This window comes from Zeus faber (assembly GCF_960531495.2).
Source record: "Zeus faber genome assembly, chromosome: 4".
NCBI classification, from domain to species: Eukaryota; Metazoa; Chordata; class Actinopteri; order Zeiformes; family Zeidae; genus Zeus; species Zeus faber.
In genome coordinates, this window is record NC_137191.1 from 8,178,205 (window position 1) to 8,201,738 (window position 23,534).

Consider the following 23,534-nt stretch of genomic DNA (forward strand, 5'->3'; position numbering starts at 1 on the left):
AGGTGTGTGGGTGTGTGTGTGTGTGTGTGTGTGTGCGTGTCTGTGTGCGTACGTGTGTGAGCGCACGTGTGTGAGTGCACGCGCGTCTCTGTGCGTGCGTGTGTGTGTTACAGATAGAAACGCAACCAATTCCAAACTTATAGGAAACTGTCAGAATTACACTTATAAACCATTTTATGACAGAAAGCACATCACCTTAATAATGACTTTGGGGCGGAATTGAAAACCAGTCTTCCACTATATATATATATATATATGTATATATATATATATATATATATATATAATTTTTATTTTAAAGGATAAATAACTAAGACAAAAGCTTAGAGCTTCAATCTTAGGTTACATAGTTCGGAAAAAGAAAAAGAGAGAATAAAGCTCAAGTGCTCCATGAAGCAAAATCCAGCACAATGACGAACCGCACAGATAATAATAATAATGATAATAATAATAATTATTATTAATAATAATAATAATAATAATAATAATAATTGTTATTATTATTATTATTTAAAACATGTTCTTACATATTCCAGAGGCACCCAACTGCACTGCACAGTCGTCCTTCCTTCAACTCTATCATCTTGATTCCAAGACAAAAAAAAAAAAGAATAACTAAGCAATAAAAGGGTTTTCATCTTGAATGCAACCTGTCTTATGGGCCAACATGTGTTTTATAGCACAAGCTCAAAGTTCAAGTTTTAACTCCTTACAACAGCGTCCCCTGCTGGTCATAAAGGTCACCTACATGAAATGATCACAAGGTGAACCTTCACTGCCAGTTCAGTTCACAGTGATCCGTTTTTGGCACACATCAGACAACCCACATCATCGCTTGGAGTTGTTAGAAAACATTGTTGTTGTTGTTGTTGTTGTTGTTATAAATATTATTATAATTTTTTTTAAATATAGAGAATGAATTACAACAACAAAGCCGAGGTACAAGGTTTGCAAATTCTCCCAGAGCTGAGATCCACCGAAGTGCAGTGCTAAGCATTCTCTGATATGAATCTCACCCTGACAACAAACACACACACACACACACACACACACACACACACACACACACACACACACACATACACACACGTGTACACACGCATTAATGCACTCACACACACACACACACACACACACACACACACGTGTACACACGCATTAATGCACACACACACACACACACACACACACACACACACACACACACACACACACACACACACACACACACACACACACACACACACACACACACACACGTGTACACACGCATTAATGCACTCACACACACACACACACACACACACACGTGTACACACGCATTAACACACTAATGCACTCACACACACACACACACACACACACACACACACACACACACACACACACACACACACACACACACACACACACACACAGGTAGTTCACATCAGGGTGACTGTTCTGTGAGACGATACATCCATTCAGCTGATATCTGCACTCTTCTGCAAAAATAAAGCGGAATTCAGTCGTAGTAGTTTATCGCGATGGATACGTAGAATTTCTTATTTATATGAATCTCCTTTTCCTTTCTTTATTATGATCACAGCGTTACTGTTTTCTTCCTTAACCTTGGTTTTGTTTTTACTGATACAGCAGCAACTTTTATTCTGACAAATAAAGATGATATATAAATATGATCACAGAGTGAGCTGCAGGAGCCGAAAGGAATGCTCCAAATCAAAAAGGTGCTTGAATAAGCGGCCCAGCGGGAAAAGCAGAAAAGCCAGATAAAGAATACTTATGCTGATACCGATGCCACTGTGTGTTGCTTAGTTTCTTCTCGGTTTTAACAGCCGGCGGATACAGAGTCAGAGACATGAAATGTGCGATTGACCAGTGATTCTCTAAACGGACTTTCGGCATAAAACTGTGGTCAAAGACATTCTGCGAGTGCTTTCGTTTTCGCTCTACCCCCCCCCCCCCCCCCCCGGATCCACTAGGTGATGGCGGGGATGCTGCGGGACCTCTTCATCACCAGCCGCACCTCCACGTCGGGGAGGCTGTCCTGCTTGGTCTGGGCGCAGCCCTCGTCCGCCGCCGCCATGTGCAGGTCGAAGCGCAGCGACACCGACTTCTTGCGCAGCTTGGGATTCCCCTTGAAGAAGGAGCCCTCCCACTGCTTGATCACCTGGTCGATCTTCTCCGTCCTGGGGAAAGGGGGGAACGGGGAGCGTTTAAACGCGGGGGTTTAATCGACGCGCGTGACGCCAAGATGTCTGCCCTAAATATGACACGTAGTATGATGATGACATCGCTTGTTTTGTAATGGGGCTGTAATGTGTTTTGTGGCTGCTGCAGTGATAGATATGCAGGACACATTTGCCGGAATTGGATTCGGGCCGTTCAATGAAATAGCATAAGAGAACGTAATACCTTAAAAATAATCCTGCGCAGAAGTTTTCTTTACCCTCATGTTTTAGCCAAGCCAGGACATGGAATCAGTCTGGGACCTTGTCTGCTTTTATTGGTAGAAACGTTGTATAATTTTACTGGCAATGGCATTACTTCTCTCGAGCACATTCTTTTAGTCATTCCTAACCGGCAAACAAAGATTCATGTGCTTGATTACCTGAGAATTGGCATAATTATGCTTATAAGAAAGTGAAAGGCTGAAAATATGTCAGGTTCTGACATGAAAGTATTTCCCCTGCCGTGCCCTGCCGGCTGGCATAACAACTGGTTTGCGTGTGTGTGTGTGTCTGTGTCTGTGTGTGTGTGTGTGTCTGTGTCTGTGTCTGTGTCTGTGTCTGTGTCTGTGTGAGCGGGCGGGACACACACACACACACACACACACACACACACACACACACACACACACACACACACACACACACACACACACACACACACACACACACACACACACACACACACACACACACACACAACACGCATACCACACACCTTGTTTTAAAGATGTGATAATTTGCACCAAAAAAATTCCGCCCGTGTCTGATAGAGGAGACGGGCGCCACGCCATGAGGCATTCACCTTCACATCAAGGAGCCGGGGAGGAACCAGACAACGCCCAAAACAAGCAAAGGAATTCCCAGGATGCATCGTTGACAGGAAATGCGGCTAAACGACTTTTTCACGGCACGTGACGCACCGAGAACGAGTGAAGAATTGCCGCTCGTCGGCAAGCACTTTGAACATCACGTTGTAAACGACAATGGCATTGGCAATTAACCATTTGAATAATATGACAGAGACTCACTCCACGGTGCCGTGGCCCTCCGCGCTCTCCCGCACCACGTTGCCTTGAAGGATCTCCTGGGTCTTCACCATGGAGATCTGCAGCTCGCTGTCTTGCTCCGGTTCTAAACAGGACAAAATTATGGCAGATATGTGGATGTGTGTGTGTGTGTGTGTGTGTGTGTGTGTGTGTGTGTGTGTGTGTGTGTGTGTGTGTGGGTGCGTGCGTGCGTGCGTGCGTGCGTGCGTGCGTGCGTGCGTGTGCGTGTGTGTGTGTGAACACCGTGTGGCATCAGAGCCCTAAGTATCCCAAACTGGTACAAAAGCTAAATATTTAATGAAATGATTTGACCAATATGATAAAAGAAAATCATGAAGAAAAAAAAGAAAAGCAGTTATTCATTTTAGAATGAATCCAAATTTCTTCATCATCTGTTGGCGGGCACCGGGGTCTACAGATCATACGTGGCCCTCGGGCTGCACGTTGGCCCCCACTGGTTTGTGGCATCCCTGTTAGTACCACCAAACTTTGCTATATACTGTATGTTGTATACAGCTCGTCCTCAGTGGACAGACCGACAGACAGACAGACAGACAGACAGACAGACAGACAGACAGACAGATAGACAGACAGATAGACAGACAGACAGAGAGATAGATGGACAGATAGATGGACAGATAGACTTGTAGAAATTGTGTGGTGGATTTGTGTGTGTGTGTGTGTGTGTGTGTGTGTTTGTCTCCTACCTGTCAGTATGACCAGACTCTGCTGCCGGTGCAGGTTGGAGCTCTTGCTCCGCCCGTGGTCCGGGTGGAGCGGGGGGACATTGGGCAGCGGCTCCGACCCGGGTTCATCCGGTGTGAGGGTGGGGTCGCTGGGCTCGTTCTCCAGCCCGTTCTCCCCGGGTTCCGCCTGGGAACCGCGCCACAGCTGCAGCCCCACCGGCTGCGCACCCCCGCTCAGGTACCTGCCAGGACGAGCGCGTTAATTCAGAAACAACAATCCAAGAAAAGCCGAATAAACAAAAATAGCCTCAAATTAAAAATAGAAATCTGCAAATATAAAAATACCAGAATATACAAAATGTGTTCCTATGCACAGGATAAGATAAGTTTGATAAGGCAACAGCGGGGTGAAGTGGCAGTGTGGCTGCTAGGGCTGTGTGTATGAATATAACTAGAGATGGATATACTATACAGGATGAATACAACATTTAATTCATAACAATGTATTAAATACATTTAAAAACGACATCTGAGCGTCACATGGTCTCCTAGCACCATCACTACCGCAGGATTTATTCCATCTCTCTCTCTCTCCGAACGAATATGTTTCAACTCAAATAAATGAGGAGCGACAGATCCAGAGGCGGCGGCTACACATTCATCATCAATCAGCTTGTTACAACGATTTCCCTGAAACTGAAAAAAAGTCTGGCATTTGCAACAGACAGGCACCTATTTTCAGAGCCCACACCAACCCCACCCAAATGTTGACGTAAGAAGCGTGAGATCTGACGGCCCTTCTGGCGTTCCCATTCGGCTAATCCGTCAGCGCCAGACAGTGTAGAGTCAGAATCATGCGGATGCATATGAAGGTATTAAGCTTCTGATATGCAAAAAATAATGTCTCGGCAGTGGGCGGGGACGCTCCTCGGTCAACACAGGGCGCGTGGGACACGGCAGGACTTGAAGACTAAACGATGGCGACGCAAATACTGCGAAGGTTTCCAACAAGGCTGAACATGATGATTTTATGGTGAATTCTGAATAACTGTTGTGAATCCATTTGGCTGGCCCTGGACCAGAACGTTAATCTGTTTCCACCGGTTATTATGACACAATTGCGGGTAGTTTGTACAAGTCCAGATGGCGCGGGTAAAATTTGGCTGGTGCTTTGAGGGCGAAGCTGCCGGCGGATGAAAATCAGTTCCATCTGAAGGAGGAAAAGTGAAAACCTGGAGCAATTATGACAGAAAGCGCTTCAATGTCAGTTCCTCCTCTCAGATCGTCATTAAACAGCCGTCATTAAACACTTTAATTTTTTTCCGACAGGACTGAATGAAACAAGTTTTTCTTCGGTTCAGTTTCGTGTGTTACCGTTTCTTCTGCGGTGAAGTAAACCCTGTGAGTTTGTTATTTTTTTAATATCTGGCACAGGCACGTACATAAGTTCTCACACAACCAAGAATTGTACTTTACCTGAGGGTCTGCACATCCTCACATACAAACATAATGTTTTAAAACATAAAACCGCGCTAGTCCATTCCAGGTTTTCCCCCCCCCCCTCCCTGGCCCCGGCCCCGGCCCCGTCCCCGTCCTCGCCTGCCTTCCTCGCGCTCCAGCAGCCGCCTGTAGGTGGCGATCTCGCGCTCCAGCCTCATCTTGGTGTTGAGCAGCGTCCTGTGGCGCTGGCGCTGGGCGTCCAGCCCCGTGCGGACCTGCTGCAGCTCGGCCTCCAGCCCGGCGATTACCTGGGACAGGTCCTGGAGCTGGGACGAGTAGAGCCGCTGGGAGTGCTGCAGGGACGTCTCCAGGCCCTTCTCCTGGACCGGGAGGGGGGCGATAAGGTTAGGGTCTGTCTTCACAATATGACTGATCGGGATTCATATTCAGTATGAATGATTTACACGTTGCATTCCTCCAAAATGAATAATTTGGACGGAATTAAATGATTCTTGTCAGAATTCCTGGCGGGGCAACCCTACTGTTGAGGCATGGTGTGGTCAGTGTGGCGGTAGAAATGACTGGAGGACATACACAGAGGTTGGAGGGAAAAGATCCCCCAATTTATTTACCAAATAAATGTGTCAAAGTCGCCCTTTAAGTTTGTTTTGCAACAATCACAAAAACCGGAAAGAAAGCTGTACACACAACCATCTCTTGACAAGCAGAACGAGCTTGTTAAACACACTGCTGGCCGCCACCCTTCATCGGAACAAGCCATTCTTGAATGAGCGCAGGGGGAAGCCAAGTAGACTCAAAATGATTATTCAGTCACACATCGTCATTCAAATGCAGAATAAACGGATACAGATTAAGAATATATATAATATAGATAAAGAATCAATATCTATTATATACAAGTCCGTTACTTTGTTTGAGCACAACCGGCCTTACGCCGGGTGTCCTCCCTTCACATTATTACCAGGAACAGGTAACACATGATTATTGGATGGTTTGGTGTGTTGGTTAGATCAGGTCTGTTTATGGAAAGTTTGAATGATGTATGTTCCTAGTAATTAATAAAGTAATACAAAAAACATTATCAGTTTTTATTCTTGGGGAATGGGTCAAGCTTCCCATCTCATTGTACCAACTGGACCAACAATGGATGAAAGGCTTTTTACTGAGTAGCTCGTGAAGAGCGGGACCTTCCGAAAAGAGACAAACTTTTCCTCCATTAACCGCGACAACAAGCCGCGTGGAAGGCACCTTGTTACACACTCGCGAATTCAAAGCGTAAAATGGAAGGATACCTTAATGGACACTTGGATCTTAAGCGGTGTACAGCTACACAAGCTATTAGATCGAAAAGCATCTGACCTGGCAGCGTTACCGCTCATCATTTACCAATCAGACGCCACGGGCAGGGAGTTTGATGTGGTCCTTCTCACGAAAGCAATTTGGGAGAAGGGCCATTCTTCACTCATTTCATTGCGAATGGCTGGATGGATGGATGAGCGATAGGTGGAGATGGTGGAGGAGACGATGGATAATGGAGTAAAGATCCCCGTAAGACGACCCGAGAGTGTAGTCTGTGTGTATACAGTGTTCAGAATCAGAGGATGGAATGGATGATGCTTTGGTTCGGAAGTGTTGTGTGCACGTGAACGTCGGTGTTTTTACTGTCGATCACTTTTTTTCTGCCACCACATCAGATACGATTTTTTGGTCTGTATTTTTACTGAACATGCCGTGAAGATAATCTCCACGACGACAGCAAAAGAGGGAAACGATGAGCATTCACCGACTTACCTTTCCCATCGCTTTCCAAATAAGTCCAATGCGTGCGCTTTTTCCAAACCGTTTGTAAAATGCTAAAAAAAACACTTTTCCCCATTGCAAGTGTTTTTTTTAATGCTGCTTTTGTTGTTCGTGACACCAATTTGACCTTTCGGCCTTCACCGTGGCGATGCAAGCCCACCCAATACCTTAAAATAAGAATAATAAAAGTCAATACATCTAACTGGGACTAACAAGGCATTTTGATTGTGTATGTGAATATTATTTATTTATTTATTTCAGATATACAACTTTTACCTGGATGCAAGCATTTATTTATTTTAGTTAATTTTATTTGAATCGTTTTTAGAACCTCCCTTGCTAACCACAACCCAATTACTGCAATTTTATCTTGCAACCCCGAGTTGCAGCAGTGAGCGTCTTGTTGGCGAGCACAGTGCGGAGAAGAAGCCGTCCGGCTGACACTTTCAATGCGGAAATGACCTTTTCTATCGCTTATGTTTGGCATTTACACACAACTGACATATTGCGCCATCGTGAAATATGTCAGTTGTGCAAGAGTCCTTAAAAGTCATTAGTGTTGCACGGTGCGTCCCTCTTTTTTGGCTAGAAAGAGGCCTGGCAGTGTGAAATGGGTGCACTCGGATAGAGCTGTTTGAAATTGTTAAAAAAAAAATGAACTGCACTATAAACTTTTAGCTTTTTTAATGTATATGCTTTATCCTTCTTTGCTTTTGTATGATGTATTTTATGCCCAATGCACTATTACTATGCACTCACAATTGCCCTTGTGGATGAAATCTGCGATTCAGGGCGTTAATTTGTTTTGCTCAGAGGCTGTGGGCCATTTGTTTTTTTTTTTTTGGCCACAAACGTGCAACCCCTACGTGTGTGGGAGTCCAGTGGCTCCTACCATGGCGTGGAGGGTCTCGATCTCCACCTGCAGCGAGTGCCACTGCTTCCGGGCCTCGGCGAGCTCCGTCCGGGCCTCCCTTAGCGACGCTCCGCCAAGGTTCACCTGCGCCCACGCTGCCTCCTCCTGGAGGGGAGAAGCACCGCAGCGGCACGCGAAAAAAAAGAAAAATAAACAAAGAACAACTTCAGGCACTTATCACATATCTCAGGCATAAAACACATATCTTAAACTATTGCTGGACGATTTTCACGTTATTATAAATATATGATGTTGAGCGGGACCTCATCGGATATCACCAAAGGAAATCTGTGTCGAAAAAGGAAGGAAACGTGTGTTGGAGTGAAATGCTCAGAAATCCTATGATGGAGCAGTTGACGTAAAAATAAACACAACCATAGTCAACCCCGACATAAATAAGCAAAACAAGCATTTCTCATTAAATGGATGTGATAATGCACAAACTTTAAATGATTCGATTATTAATGATGGACTAACACATATTTATATTCATATCATTCACATAAATAATAATTGTTCTATAGTTATTCATGAACTAATTGTTAGTACTCGGTAAAACATTTTTGTTGTTGTAGCGGCAGACGATAATGTATGATGACTAAAACGTCGGTATCTATACCCTACGTAGGACTCTTGACAGAGGACGGCGTTGATAAGGCACATTTGGGTGTGTTGCTGCCAAAAGGAAGCTTGAGTGTTGACGTCCCGAACACGCCGATAGACCTTCCATTGGTGCTTCCTTGGCTCCAATGTCATTACAAGTAAGATTCTGTTTCTTCTTTTCATTATGAATTCCATTTCTGACCAAAAATTGACAAAATAGTAGTGGCAAAAAAAAGTATTTCTTACTACCCATCCCAAGTATCTTTCTATGATCAGTTCTGTGGTTTGAGACATTGCCAATATGTGATGGCAGCAGAGGTTGCATTTAAAGAGAACAAAGGTGTGTGTGGGTGCCACCTCACACACACAGGCATGCAGACACACCTTGTAGGCGAACGTCTCACACTAACACACACACACTTTCACTTTCTCAATCCCACGACTTGTGCGGCGAAGCGGCAGGGGTCGTCAAAACGGCGACGCGGCCAGCCCTCCATCTCCTTGATGAATGTAATGAGTAACTCATTCTCCGTTTCTCTTTTCTTTTCTTGTATCTGATAATCGAGCTCTGTGGATCCTGATTTCAGATCTAAATCATCACTTGAGTGCCGAGGCCAAACCCGAAAAATCTTCAATCTCTAAGAACAGGCCTACTGTCAGCTCCAAAAATACACAATTTCCGATTTAGTTATTTATGGAAATAAATCGCTGAAGATGCTGCGTGGATGCAATGCCGCCTTGATGACATCACTAGGGATACAGTGTTCATTTTGTTCACCGTGACGGGTTATTTTACACCGCCTTATTTTTTTAAATAAAGAAGCACCGCTCCATAAATTCGCTGAAGCTCAAAAAACGGTCCTTCATGAAAGCACTTTGTCCTCACAGGCGGATCAAAGTCATGAAAAGACCATGTTTTACAAACCAAAAAATAGGTCCTTTTAACCACAGCCCAATTAATATGAAGTTAAAACAACCGTGAAAATAACGTGAAGGATGTGTAACCCTCGGAGGGTAGCAGGCACCGTCAGCGGCATTACCTTCCATCCATCAATTTATTTTGAAATTTACATGCATACCGTTGTGGTTTATGACTTAGGAGCTTAGGAGCTTAGGAGCTTAGGAGGATACAACCATGCTACTGTAAATATACGTCAAACTGCCTTTGGCGTCACCAAATATAATAAAAGACGAGAGCCTGTGAGAGAAAAAATATCAGCGTGTGTGTGTGTAGGTGTGTGTGTGCGTGTATGTGTGTGTGTGTGTGTATGTTTGTGTGTGCGTGTGTGTGTGTGTGTGTGTGTAAAAACTCACTCATAGTCACACACACACACACACACCCACACACACACACACACACACGCCTACACACACACACACACACACACACACACACACACACACACACACACACACACACACACACACACACACACACACACACTCCAAAACACTCTACACAGACACAGGGAGACACACAATGACTTCTGCGCCTCAGGCTTCTTCAACCACAGTCAACATACACAAGCCTTGTGAGTCAGGCCGAGCACACACCCCTCACGCCCCTCTTGGGTGTGTCTTGCTGGCACCAGGCCAGGACGGCATAACGAAGGGATGGAAACATGGAAAAGGAATCAGTGAAGAGAGGAGCGGAGGGGAGGAGTAAGAAATAAAACAGCGGCAGATGTGATGAGAATCTGCGTACCTCGCTGAGAGTTCCTCCATTAGTTTGAGCTGCTGCTGCTGCTGCTGCTGCACCTCCAGCTCCAGCTCCAGCTCCAGCTCCAGCTCCAGCTCCAGCTCCAGCTCTGGGTCCGGATCGACTAGGCCCGACCGAGCCTGGGACCGGAGTTGAGATGGTGCCCGGGCCGGAACGTCCCTCCCCCCGTCCCGGGCCCGGGGGTCCGGCGTGGTCGCACTGCGCTCTGATTTGGTGGAGGAGCTGAGCGAGCTCCATCCCTGTGCCATTCTTCTCCTCCTCCTCCTCCTCCCCTGCTGCTGTGGCCGTCACTAGCAGAGCATCACAAGAGCCGGCCCGCTGGCGCTGCAGAGCCCAGGCTGCCTGCAGACAGCCAACCAGACGGAGGGAGGGAGCGAGGGAGGGAGGGAGGGTGGGAGGGGATGGGGGTTAAGGGAGATGGAGACATAGAGAGGGAGGGGAGCGGGGGGGAGGAGGGAGTGGGAAAGAGAGAGCGAGAGAGTGAGGGAGGAGAAGCGAGAGGGTGAGAGGGAGAGGGACAACAGAGAGAGAGAGAATGGGGGAGAGGGGGAGAGGGGGGGGGAGGGGTGGAGACATGGGGAGAAAGTGTGGGTGAGCATGACAGATAGCGTGCATGTGAGGAGTAAGCGATAGAAAGAGAGAAAGAAAGACAAAATCGAGGCTCCGATACGAGACGGGAATGTGGGAGGTGAGGCCACATTTAAAGGGTGGTTGGTGAAAATCTCCCTTTCAGCACACCAGTAATGATAAGAAAGACGGAGGGGAAGATAGATAGATGGATAGATAGATAGATAGATAGATAGATAGATAGATAGATAGATAGATAGATAATAGAGGGCTCGGACATGTGGAGGTGGGGGAGACAGAGAATACACTGACAAAGTGTAAGAGGGAACACACGCAATGCAGAGTACTAAAACAAAGAAAGATATAGATAGAGAGAGAGGGAGAGGGAGAGGGAGGGAGAGAGAGAGAGAAGGAGAGAGAGAGAGAGAGAGATGGGAGGTGTTACTCAGCACGAAAGATAAGGAAGATGGTGAGGGACAGGGGAAGGAGAGGAAACTGGGGAGAGATGGAGGCAAGACGCCAAAAAGGAGGGAGGGAGGGAGGGAAGGAGGGGTGGAGTAGGAGCGAAGTGATGACTGAAGTCGGATGGTGAAACGCAGCCGGTCCGGGCGACAGGGTCGAGTGTTGGGTAAGCGTTCTCTGCACTAACGGGCCAATAAGGAGGAACCGCTTCCAAACTGCTGTTATCGCTCCCTCCCTCGCTCCCTCGCTCATTCTCTCGGGATGATCCTCCTGAAACGCACACTCCGGCGACAACATGTATCTTCAATTTGCATGAGGAGCAACAGAACAACTAAGTTTTACAGTCTAATGCATGCACAGTTTGTATGTGAGTCGTGCGAAATTCTCGAATTCTCCCTGACTTGGAACAAGATGGAGCCCCCCCCGTGGAGCTCCGCTCTCGAATGCGGAGGCTGCTGCGCCCTCGTACTCCCAGAGACATGGCTGTCGGCCAGGGTGCCGGACTCGGCGATGCGGCCACACCTCCGTTCACCGAGGAGATCGTACCGCTGCCTCTGGGGAGGCGCGTGCCTTTTTGCGAGCAACGCGTAGTGCGGAGACGTGCAGACATGTACACAAACATTGTCTTCTGTCTCACACATCAGCAGCGCTCGGTTTACTCAGTGATGTCCTCAGCGCTCGGGATGTCGCTCACCCCAATGCTGGTTTCATCGTCGCGGGAGACTTCAACTATTGCAATATCAGCACGTGGATATCCCCACGAGAGACAAGAATACTGTGGATCATGTGTACTGCAACCCCCGGGATGCCTACTAAGCTGCCCCTCCCCCGCCACCTCTTTGTACTCTCAGAACGCATCTCTCTGTTCCTGTACTGAACCCACAGACAAACTATCAAGCAGACTAACCCTGTGAGTAAACAAGTACAAAAACGTTCCCGGATACTGTAAGTGTTCTGCAGGACTGTGTTGCACGCACAGACTGGGATGAGGAGGAGGAGGACCCTTCTATAAACATAGAGGAGTATGCCGCATGTGAGACAATGTGTGAATAGTACCCACCTTACAGCTCACAAAATATCCAAACCAGAAGCCCTGGACGGGCAATAAGGTGGAGCACGAAACAGCAAAGTACAGACCGAAGAAAACAATCAGAGAGGAAGAGCTGTAACACAAACAGAAGCTGGAGGGTTACTACTCCACTGCTGGTTCCGGGCACATGTGGCAAGGCCTACAACAGATCACGGACTATAAGGGCAACACCACGGAGATAACCACACACTCAGACGAGGCAAGAACCCCCACTGACTGGAGGTTACCCCGTTTAAAGTTGGAGGAGTTTGTTTAGCTCATCAGCTGATGTACACAGGGTCCTGAGGAGAATTAAACCTCGCAAGGCAGCAGGCCCAGATAATATCCACAGGCGGGCCCTCTAGACATGTTCTACAGAACTGGCTAATGTTTTCACCGCCATCTTTAACCTGTCAATTTCACAGGCCACACTCCCACTCACTGCATATATGTATGGAAGTATGTATATGTATGTGACAAATAAAAATCTTGAATCTTGAATCTTGAATCTTGAATCCCAACCTGCTTTAAAACCACCATCATACCAGTCCGTAAAAGGAGGCCAGTCACTTGTCTGAATGACTACAGGCCAGTTGCACTCACTCCAATCATTTGAGAGAGTTGTTCTGGCCCACCTCCAGAGTAATACACCTGAGTCACTGGACCCCCAACAGTATGCATACCGCCCTAACAGATCCATTGAGGATTCTATCTCTGCAGCTCTGCACATAGCCCTCTCCCACCTTGGAAACAAAGACACCTACATCAGAATGCTCTTCATTGATTATAGCTCAGCCTTTAACACAGTCTCCCCCACAAACTCACAAACAAACTGTACAACCTTCCCCTGAACCCCACACTATAAGACTGGCTGTTTCATTTCCTCACTGGCAGACCACTATCTGTCATAATTGGAAATCTAACCTCAAACAATGTGATGATGAAGCGTGGCAACCCACAAGGATGTGTCCTCAGCCCCATGCTCTACACACTATTCACCTATGACCACGTCGCCTCACAAGAGGACAAGACTATCCTGAAATTTGCTGACAATACCACAGTAACCGGTCTGATCACTGGGGGTGACAAAATGGCATACGGGAGAGAGTTGGCAAGTCTGGTGACATTGTGCGATAACAACAACAACCTTTCTCTCAACACTGATAAGACCAAGGAGATGATAATCGGCATTAGGAAGGAGAGGAGAGCTCATTGGCCGCTGACAATCCATGAGTTTAAGGTGAAGAAGGTCAGCAGCTTTAAAGTCCTGGGTGTCCGCATCCTTGATGACCTCACCTCAACATGTAACGTCACCCAGCTGGTCAATGTGTACTTGCTAAGGAGACTGCGCAAATCCGGCATTGTCACCGAGGATTCTCAGCAGCTGCTGCAGTTGCATCTTAGATTGCATCTTGACCAGCTGCTGTGCGATATGGGAACAGCCCCGCCATGCACCGCAAATGCCTGAAGAGAGTGATAAAAACTGCTGAGAAGATCGTCATGGCGCCCCTACCAGCTCTGCAGGACATCTACCAGAGTCCACAGAAGAGCCAGCAGCATCAAAAACTCTGCCCACGCCCGACACAGGTTTTTCACACTTATGCCCTCTGGCAGGAGGTACAGAAGTGTGAAATGCAGGATAGTATGGGTTGGCGAATGATTCGTTCTTTTTGACCAAATCTTTTAAGCGCCGAAATGACCTGAATCCTCCCCCAAAACGATTTGTTTTTCGAGTCGCCGCCTTCCAGCAAAAGCTACTGCAGGAAACTTGTTTTAACATCGTTATACCGGGGCAGACTTCCTGCCCGGACTTGGCTACAGGGAGGACTCACCGAACTAATCCACTGCAAGAACGAGTCGTTGGCGAACATCGGAGTCATTGGAAATCGTTGGCGAATCGGAGAACGAATCAGTGAACGAATCTTTCTTGTGAACTCAATCAAAAGACTCCCTGAAAGAGTCCCTGAAAGGAATCTGAACGCCCACCACAGGACCCTCTAGGCTGAGGGTTTTTTATCCTTGCCATCAGACAGATCGATAGATCTAATCCACCGGCCCTGACCCCACCCAAACCCGTCTCACCATACAGGAAGCACATACAGATCCATACACACGCAGACACACATATACACACTCACAGATATTCATCCACTGTCTGGCATATACATTTTGCACAGATATTTAATCACCTGATACTGTATATTGTATATTGCGTTTTTTAGATATTTAAAAGTTTCTTAATCTCTCCTGATATCTTATTTATCAATTTTATTTATTCCGTTTCAAATGGCATGCAGCGTGCAAGGCAAAGAAAGAATTTCATTGTACAGGGAAGCTTGTTTTTAACTGTGCATATGACAATAAACACTGTGACTTGACTTTGACTTGACTTGAAATGTAATTTCACTATCAGCGAGGATGGTACATGGAGGATGCTACTTTCCAAAGTCTTCAAAGGACAGACACTTATTACGTGACTGTAAAACTGGAAAAGAGTGGTACCCTGGCCCTGACAAAGCTGTCTTGGGTACGCTCGGGGCCTATTGCAGTAATTTGTTTAAACATACATGAATAGGGTAATATCATCAGCATACATGAGCTGCGTCAGAATGATTGGGTGGGCAAGAAGGCTCACAGACAGACACGCAGTAACAGCTGGAACAGATAGAAACACAGGCAGTAAGACGGGTCATGGAGATTATTGACCTGAAATTCCCGGTTCATCTCCTGTAGTTCAGTCATGGAGTGGCGCAAGTCGGCCTCCAGCTTGATGTTGGTATCTTCTGCATTTTTCTTGGATGCCCTGATCAGCGCCACCTGCTGCTCCAGACGTTTCGTCTGATGCTCCTCCGTTGCACACCTGTAGTATCGTTTGGCAAGCTGGTATCGGTTACTCCACTTGACACAGCGTCAGTGTTGAGCCATTAATAGTGACTTGCGGGAAATGCCATGGTAAGCATCATCTTCATAGGGAGATAACAGTGGCACAACCCCAAATAACCTTACCCATAAATAATTATAGCCCGCCTGTCAACCCAGAATGCAGCACTTTATATATAAACAAAGCGCATCAATCTGTGCAGGAAGCAGTAACCCTCATCATCCTTCTCATCCTCCTCATCATCAAGTGCAACTCATAGATCCTTGCACAGACAGGTCTGGACTGTCAGCTGACCCTGGGTGGATCTATTAATAGAAAAGGTGTATTTATTTAGAGCTGCAGCGTGTCGCCCACGCCCTCCAGGGTTTAATGGACCTCTCAACAGGAGGGGGCCTGTGTGTCACTCCACATCAATACACGAAGGAAAGTGCAAACGCAGCACAAAGCCTGGATGTGCATCCAGGTTGGCCCACCAGAGCGGGGAATTGGCCCAGGTTAGGTAACAGATCACTGACTAAGCATTGCAGCAGTGGAGGGAAAAAAAAAGGTATATGATTGTTATCAAATGGCTCAGACACCATTAGACTTAGTAATGTCTTGAATTGACTGTAAATTGGTGGCAATTGTACTTCGTTAAAGATTCTTTAGATTAAACACTTTGAGTCTTATAGTGTGATAGATGTCATAGCGCTTTACTTTGCAGTGATGGGGGAAAAAGTGAATCTAGTTTGATATTCTCATGTTGCTTAGTAATTTGTACTGAATGAATATAATGGTCATGTGGGCCAGTGCAAATATCCAGAATAGTGAGTAACCAGCCCCCAGGAGAAACAGTAGTAGCTTTGGGGTTTTTAGGTTTTAAACAAGAGCCTGATCCCACTGACCTGGCCTGGATGAGGGCAGCCCTGGACTTCATGTTGTCAGACTGCAGTGCCAGTTGGGCGTTCTCCATCAGAAGTTTGCCAACCTGACGGGAAGGCAAACAGCAGAAGGTATAAAGACAGAGCAGGTTTGACAAACATTCACCTGTAATTAATGATTAAGCTATCAGAACTGTTTAACATCAGATAACAGAAGTCTGTTGCCATAGTTGGGTTGGGCTGGATGGCATCTGGGTGAGGCCGATTAAAGTAGAACAGTTTAACCTTTTCACAGTCTTTTTTTCTCTAGTGATAACAAGGAATTAAAATGTTAAACAGAACAAGAACAACTGTATGCAGTCCTTGCTTTGGATGGATGAAATTATGGTTTCATGGTGTAATATTATGCTTGCTCAAGCTTGTTCAATTTCCACAACACCTGTCCTTTTATTTACCCCGAGGCGGTTGTCAAATGGGTTATAGGGTTCAGAACTGCACAGTTAAACATTTGACCTTAACACGTCTTTTCAAAAGATATAATTGCCCTGGCTGTATTACTCTCTTCTGGTATTTCCCTGATTTTCTTTTATGCGTCTTTGTCTCTTATCCTCTTCTGAGCTTATTTTGTTTTTGTTTTAAAACATTATGTGCTTGGCGTACCTGTCTTTGAATCTTAACCTTTGAAAAGGTTCACAATAAAGCCAGAAAGTGTCAAACGTTCTATGTCTAAATACCCATGGTGGGTTGTAGTAAATGTTCATACATAGAAAATGAACATCAAGCAAAACAACACTTTTGATCTCCTTTTTGTGGCAGCAGGGATTAAAAGATTACAATCAATCATTTGTTATTTGGCATCAAGTTACCAAAATAGCAGTTCTGTCTCATGGCAGAAAAACTCCCATCAGTTCACGTCTAAATTGTAACCAAGTTTTCTGACAATACTTATGGGGTAATTTAACTAGTAACATTTCAAACTCGAGTTCTAACTATGCCTTAAACTGTCTCCAGACAGCTCCACCCGTTTAAACAAACCAAGTCTCAACTTGGCCCTGACAGGATGGGATTGGCTGGGGGATTGGACCCCCTGCCTGTGTCCCCACCCAGTGCTGGAAGATTTCACGAAGAAGGTAAGGTCGTCTTGGGACGCTACCCAGAAGACGCGCTCCCCCATCCAAGCGTTCAGCCAGTGGTTGACCCTGGACACTGAACCAGATCTGGGATACCTGGCTATGCACCCCCCTGGAGGAATCGGTAGCTGCCCAGCTGTGCCCCTTCCTCACCGCTGAAAGGCCTAAGTTGCCGTACAAGGCGTGTAGGGTGAAGGCAGAAGGAGTCGGTAGCATTGAAGAGCTTCATGCCCTGACCCGGTCCCCGCACTTTGAACCCTGGCAGAACCCCGGCTCATCAGTCGGGATCCTGACAGCCCCCAAGGATGTCGTGAGCACAGAGCAGACCTCCTTTGGCCCAAGAGACGTTCCAGCCTCCCCCCGCTGACAGGATAAGGGAGGTGAACAGGAATCCTTTCCATTGTCACCAAGAGCCGCAGGCGGTGAGGGGCAGAAAGGTGTGGAGGACCTGAGCGGCTACAGAGAGGGGATGTGTGCCCCTGGACCGTCGGCTCGACCTCTAGGTTTTACACGAAACAGACATTTCGCTGTACAAATTCCCGTGCCAGCGAAAGCGTGCGGTAAATGTACATAAAAAACATACACAGTCTTCCCCCTCCCTGCCTCCAGTGTGTTTTCCAAGTGTGTTTATTGAGGCCACCTGTCCATCAGGAACATGAGCGTCATGGCCTGAAACGAAAATAGCCTCCCTGCCCAGATATTGTGGCTTAATTTGTTTATTTTTAATTTGACATTTTTTATTATTTGGATTTTTATTTTTTTTAACCTGTGCTGTCAGCATGCTGGACATACAACACAGAGCATTTGTATGCCATTGTTTCTAGGACAGAGTTAGTCTGCAAGTGGAGTTTAAACTTCTCAAACTGCGATGCAACTCTTTATTCATTCTTTAATCATCAAGAACTGCTGCAATAACTCAGTCCTGTGGACGACCTGTCTGTTCACAAGAGCACAGAACCACCACCAATCCCCTACTTTGGAGAACTATCTTACCATGTTTTCGTCTATAAACAACTAACCACTACTCCAACAGGGGAGAATTACCACAGGTGAAACAAATAAACATTGAAACAAACATCATGTACAACATGTACAGAACATGGAAAAACAGAGCAGCAATTGGGCACCTGGCCTTTTCCTGTCAAAGCTATGGCAGTAAATGAGGGAGCAAAGGAGAGGGAAGTAACCAGGAGGGTGTTGGGGGTGTGTTTAAAGCAGTTTCTGGTGGTGTGTGTGTGTGTGCCTGTGATGAGACTGCATGTATGTATGTGTGTGTGTGTGTGTGTGTGTGTGTGTGTGTGTGTGTGTGTGTGTGTGTGTGTGTGTGTGTGTGTGTGTGTGTGTGTGTGTGTGTATGTGTGTTGACACAAGTTTGGTTTCACTGCCCCGCAGACCCTGGTCTGGTCGGTGTAAGCCAACCAGAGGATGCCTCTCCACTTGTGTATGAGTGTATGGAGATGCGCACGCACAGTTTCTCCCTGGCTCGAGATGACAATTTTAAAGTGCTATGCGCTGCAGTTCTCCCGGGGTACAGCACTTTCGCTGGAGTTACACACACGGAAGTCTTGGACTCAACGTCCTCCATCCTAGAAGGGAAAATTCAGTCCTTGCTGGAGTAGCGCACCACTCGTGGACAGAGAGAGAAATGGCGGCTTCTACAGCAGATATTTCCTGATTCCAAAAAAAGACAACTCATCTCTGAGACCAATTCTGGACCTGAGAATTTAAATCCAAAAATTGAGAAAGCTCCCACTTCGAATGTTACAAACCATCACCTGTTCAAATCAATCAGACAGGGGAGACTGGTTCACGCTAGTGGATTTGAAAGCTACTTACTTTCACGTTCTGGAAAGACACAGGAAATATCAGAGGTTTGTCTTTCAGGCAGAGCGTTCGAGTTTCGCGTTCTCCTGTTAGGTCTCTTCTCTGGCCCCCAAAATATTCACTATTTGTGTGGAGGCAGCTATTGCCCCTCTGCGCATGCAGGGAATAAAGGTTCTGTCATATCTGGACGATCTCCTGATAAAAGCGGGGTCCAAGGAGACGGAACACTCCAACACAGGGGCGCTGCTCGACCATCTCCGCAGCCTCGGTTTTGTGGTGAATTAGAAAAAGAGTGCTCTGGTTCCAGCCCAGTGCACTGTGTACTTGGGTCTCAATCTGGACTCATGGTTGATGCATGTACGACTGACTCCAACAAGGAGCTTGGCTGTGGTCACTGCAGCTCGCATGCTGTCCCTGTGCAAGGTCGCCAGGGCACGTCGGGTTATGGTCTTGCTGAGCTTGATGGTAGCTGCTCCCAGCCACAGTCCCACTGGGTCTGTTCAGTATGAGACCACTACAATGCTGGTTTATAAAACAGCGGGTGCATCCATCCAGGGACCTTTCCCAGGCACTGACTATTACGCAGAAGCGTCGAGACAGCATGAGGTTTCGGTTGGCCCAGACAACCTCATGAAAGGGGTACAATTGGGTCCAATGACATTGCGGGTGTTGATAAAAAACAATGCCTCCAAATACGGCTGAGGCACTGTTTGCGAGGGCCGGATGGTCATCATGCGCTGGGGGGCCCATGAGATCTGGCACATCAATATGTTCAAGTTGGAGGCAGTCCTGTTGGCCCTGTTACACTTTGCAGTGCAGTTGAGTGGACACATGTCCGGATACGTTCCGCTGTACAACACAGCGACGACTGCTTATATCAATCGTCAGGGTGGCGTCCGCTGCTGTGGGCCCATTCCGGCCTCTATTCCCTGTCAGCATATCACATTCAGGCCAGGCAGAACCTGGGAGTGGACTTATTATCAAGGGGATGGCTGCAAGCGTCGGATTGGCGCATTCACCGGCTGGTCTTGGACATGATCTGGCTTTGATTCGGCTGAGCCGAGGTGGATCTGTTCGCTTCATGAGACTCTTGACTTCATTGTCCTCTATGGTACTCCATTTGGCACGACGACCCTCCATTTGGTCACGACGAGTTTGTATGCATTCCCTCCCCTCCCACTGTTGCAGCAGGTGCTGGAAGGTCTGGGAGGACATGGTGGAAATAGTTCTGGTGGCACCTTGGTGGCCGACACAGACTTGATTCGCAGACCTGAGGTCCCTCGTCAGCGTTGTTACGATGGGTTTCGGTCACGGAGATGTTTCTTGGTCTACCCCACATGTTCACCAAATTCTGCAGTCTCGACATGACGGCATCAGCACTGGTGCAGGCTGTTTTGGCAGTGGCCAGGTGCCTGCATACAGAGTTATGCTATGTGGTTGAGAGTGGTCACGATCAGGAGATACAACCTCAGCTGTATGTGGAATCCCCACCCACGAGTATGGCACTGGGTCTGGGGGATGGTGATATAATTTACCTTTGCATCCTATGAAAGGGTTCTTATATGATGGAATTGGGGTTGAGGTCACATCTGCCAGTTGGTCCTTGGAAAGATCTTCCCGGACCTATGGGGTCTATGTCTTTGCCTTTGGGGGCTTGTATACTCCTGGCATACAATATGCCATAGTAAAAACTCGAGTTTGAAATGAAGTTATACGTTTGGGTTGTGCTATAACCTTGGTTTTAAGAATGAAGAACGACAGTTCTCACCGGTGGCTTCACTGCCTTGCTCGCTCAAGTGCTGAATAATATGTCAGAGGACGTATGACACGCGGTCACCCAGTATATATAATACTGGGGGGCAGGCCATATGATAGATGTCCAAATGGCCCAATCACAGCCTGTCAGGGCCAAGTTAAGACTTTGTTGGTTTAAAGGGGTTTTCAGCTTTATTCAGTAGCGCTCTCTGGAGACTCATGGAGAACTCTGGTTCTTCATTCGTAACACCAGGGTCGTAGCACAACCCAAACGATTTATATCTTGGTATTCAATTTAGGTCAAATCATAATACAACAATGACAAACCAAAGACTTTTAAAGGCAGCTCTTCTATCTTCAATTTAAATATGTAATAATGACACACCATGGATTATGCAAAGATTATGACAAAACACAATAATAAAAAAAAGGGGTTTCTTATACTACAGCTAAAAAATAAAAGGTTCCTGGAGTTCAGTAAATATTAAATATTTTAAGAACAGTTAGAACTTTGTTTTTCTGCATGTGTTGCGTAAATCCTTTGACATAAAAATGAAGCATAGAAAAGCATAAATCCACAGTTCAGTCATGGTCCAGCCAACATGGAGAGGTAAGATCAAAAGGAAAAAAAGGAATCTACTTCAGACTAACAAGGGAGGACATTCCTGTGTGTATGTGTGTGTGTGTGTGTGTGGGTGTTGAGTGTGTGTGTGCGTGTGTGTGTGTGTGTGTGTGTGTGTGTGTGTGTGTGTGTGTGTGTGTGTGTGTGTGTGTGTGTGTCTGAGTCGGTGAAAAAAGAAAGAAACAATGATACAGCCATGGCTGCATTCTTTCTTTGTCTTTGACGGTGTTGGCCTTTGCGCCAATGTAATTACATGTGTCTCTGTGCACTTATCCAACTCCTTTCAAATAATCCCAAAGAACAATATGCAGTCTATCAACTGCAACTGACCATAAAAATGCATGTGGTGAAGTGTAAATGTTGTGCATTCTAACAGGCTTTCTTTCTTCTCCAATAGATTAAATATAATAAAATAATAATAATAATAATAATAATAATAATAATAATAATAATAATAATAATAAAAAATAAATAAATAAATAAATAAATAAATAGACTAACAAAAATTATACAAAATATATTTTAAAGGGGAATAAATGCAGAAGTTGTTGGATAAGGCATTATTGACAGTTTACTCACTGTTTTCTTTATTTACAACCAAAACATCCGCCGTGTCTATTGTTTGACTTCAATCACCTGCTCTTTCATGACGTGAACCTGTTTACCTTTATCTGTCAGACCAGGATGGCCTTGACTTGGTGCAAATAATGTTGAAAAGTATTCGCTCTCCCTTTATTTGATCAGAACAATTTATAATGGTTTCTCTTGCTTTTTCTCTTGACATTAGTTAGAGGTGATCAAAATAAAAATGAACTGAACTGTAATACACTAAAAATGTAATACACAGCACTCTTGTTCCAATAATCGCAGACAAAAAGACACAAGAACTACATACTGCCAAATAGTTTCCTCCAGTAAAACAGAGGGCTGACTTAAACAGAAAGGTCTTACTAATCTGATCACTTGACAGAAGCAATGCATGTGACTCTCACCTGAGAACGTAGCTCGTTCACAGTTCTTTCCTGCTGGTACCATGAGTCCCGGGAGTGTGGGGCGTTCCTGACACCCCAATCAGATATCTGCCCTTCCAGCCGCCAGTTCACCTCCTGTAGCCTGTTCACCTGCTCCAGGAAGCCCTTCAGCCGGGCATTGAGACCCCGAATGGTCCATTGATGGTCCTCCATCAGATCCATAGAGACCTAAGGGTGCCGGCATCCCAGCAAACATGTATGATACTGTCAGCCATGGCAAGGTAGAGACATTTTAAGCCAATTTGTGGTCCAAGATGACTAAAAACATACACAAAAAGAAACACAACTGAAAAGCTTACAGTAAGTGTCTTGCAGCATGCATAATCAGAAAACTTAGGTCACAGCTTTTACAAGCCGCACTATGCCATGCACACTGTGTCCCACAGAAAGATTACAGCCCTGAAGGCGTAGACTGGGTAAATGTTTACCCAGGGATACTCACCATTGGCCACGTGGCTTCCAAGGCTCTGGGCAGTGCTGCTCTCTGACTTCGCAGTGAGGCAACAAGAAGTCCTGAAGTGTGGTCCCTGGTCACAGCAAGCCAATCCAGACCTCCCCACGGACACAGATTAGCCACATTCTTTTGCACTGAATTGCTTCAGACTTTCCACTGAGTACCGGGTCATTGGCAAGATCCTGCGACAGATTGGATGGGGTTGAACTATACTATGGTCAGCCTGCTGCGCTTAGCTGGTGTCAGTCAGTAGATTGAGGGTGCTGCCATGACAGGAGGGATGCTCCTTCCCTGTCCCACATCCCCCCAACAACAGCATTTGCCAGAGCACTGGGGTAATCACTGGACACAGTGCTTACATCACCAGCGCTCAGAGGCCCTTTGTACTCACTGATCCAGGATTACTGAGCTGCTTTCAA

At 46.3% G+C, this 23,534-nt stretch overlaps 1 protein-coding gene across 1 annotated transcript; it reads right to left on the bottom strand.

Annotated features, from left to right (window-relative positions):
• Positions 1-1,978: 1,978 nt before the first annotated feature.
• On the bottom strand, positions 1,979-22,823 carry krt222 (keratin 222; the record flags this gene model as incomplete). Its single annotated transcript, XM_079998912.1, has 11 exons — positions 1,979-2,189; positions 3,260-3,362; positions 3,985-4,205; positions 5,563-5,783; positions 8,117-8,242; positions 10,446-10,802; positions 11,891-12,043; positions 15,265-15,418; positions 16,324-16,406; positions 19,266-19,274; positions 22,623-22,823. The coding sequence occupies 11 exons, from the start codon at positions 22,821-22,823 to the stop codon at positions 1,979-1,981; spliced, it is 1,839 nt and encodes a 612-aa protein (XP_079855038.1).
• Positions 22,824-23,534: the final 711 nt, after the last annotated feature.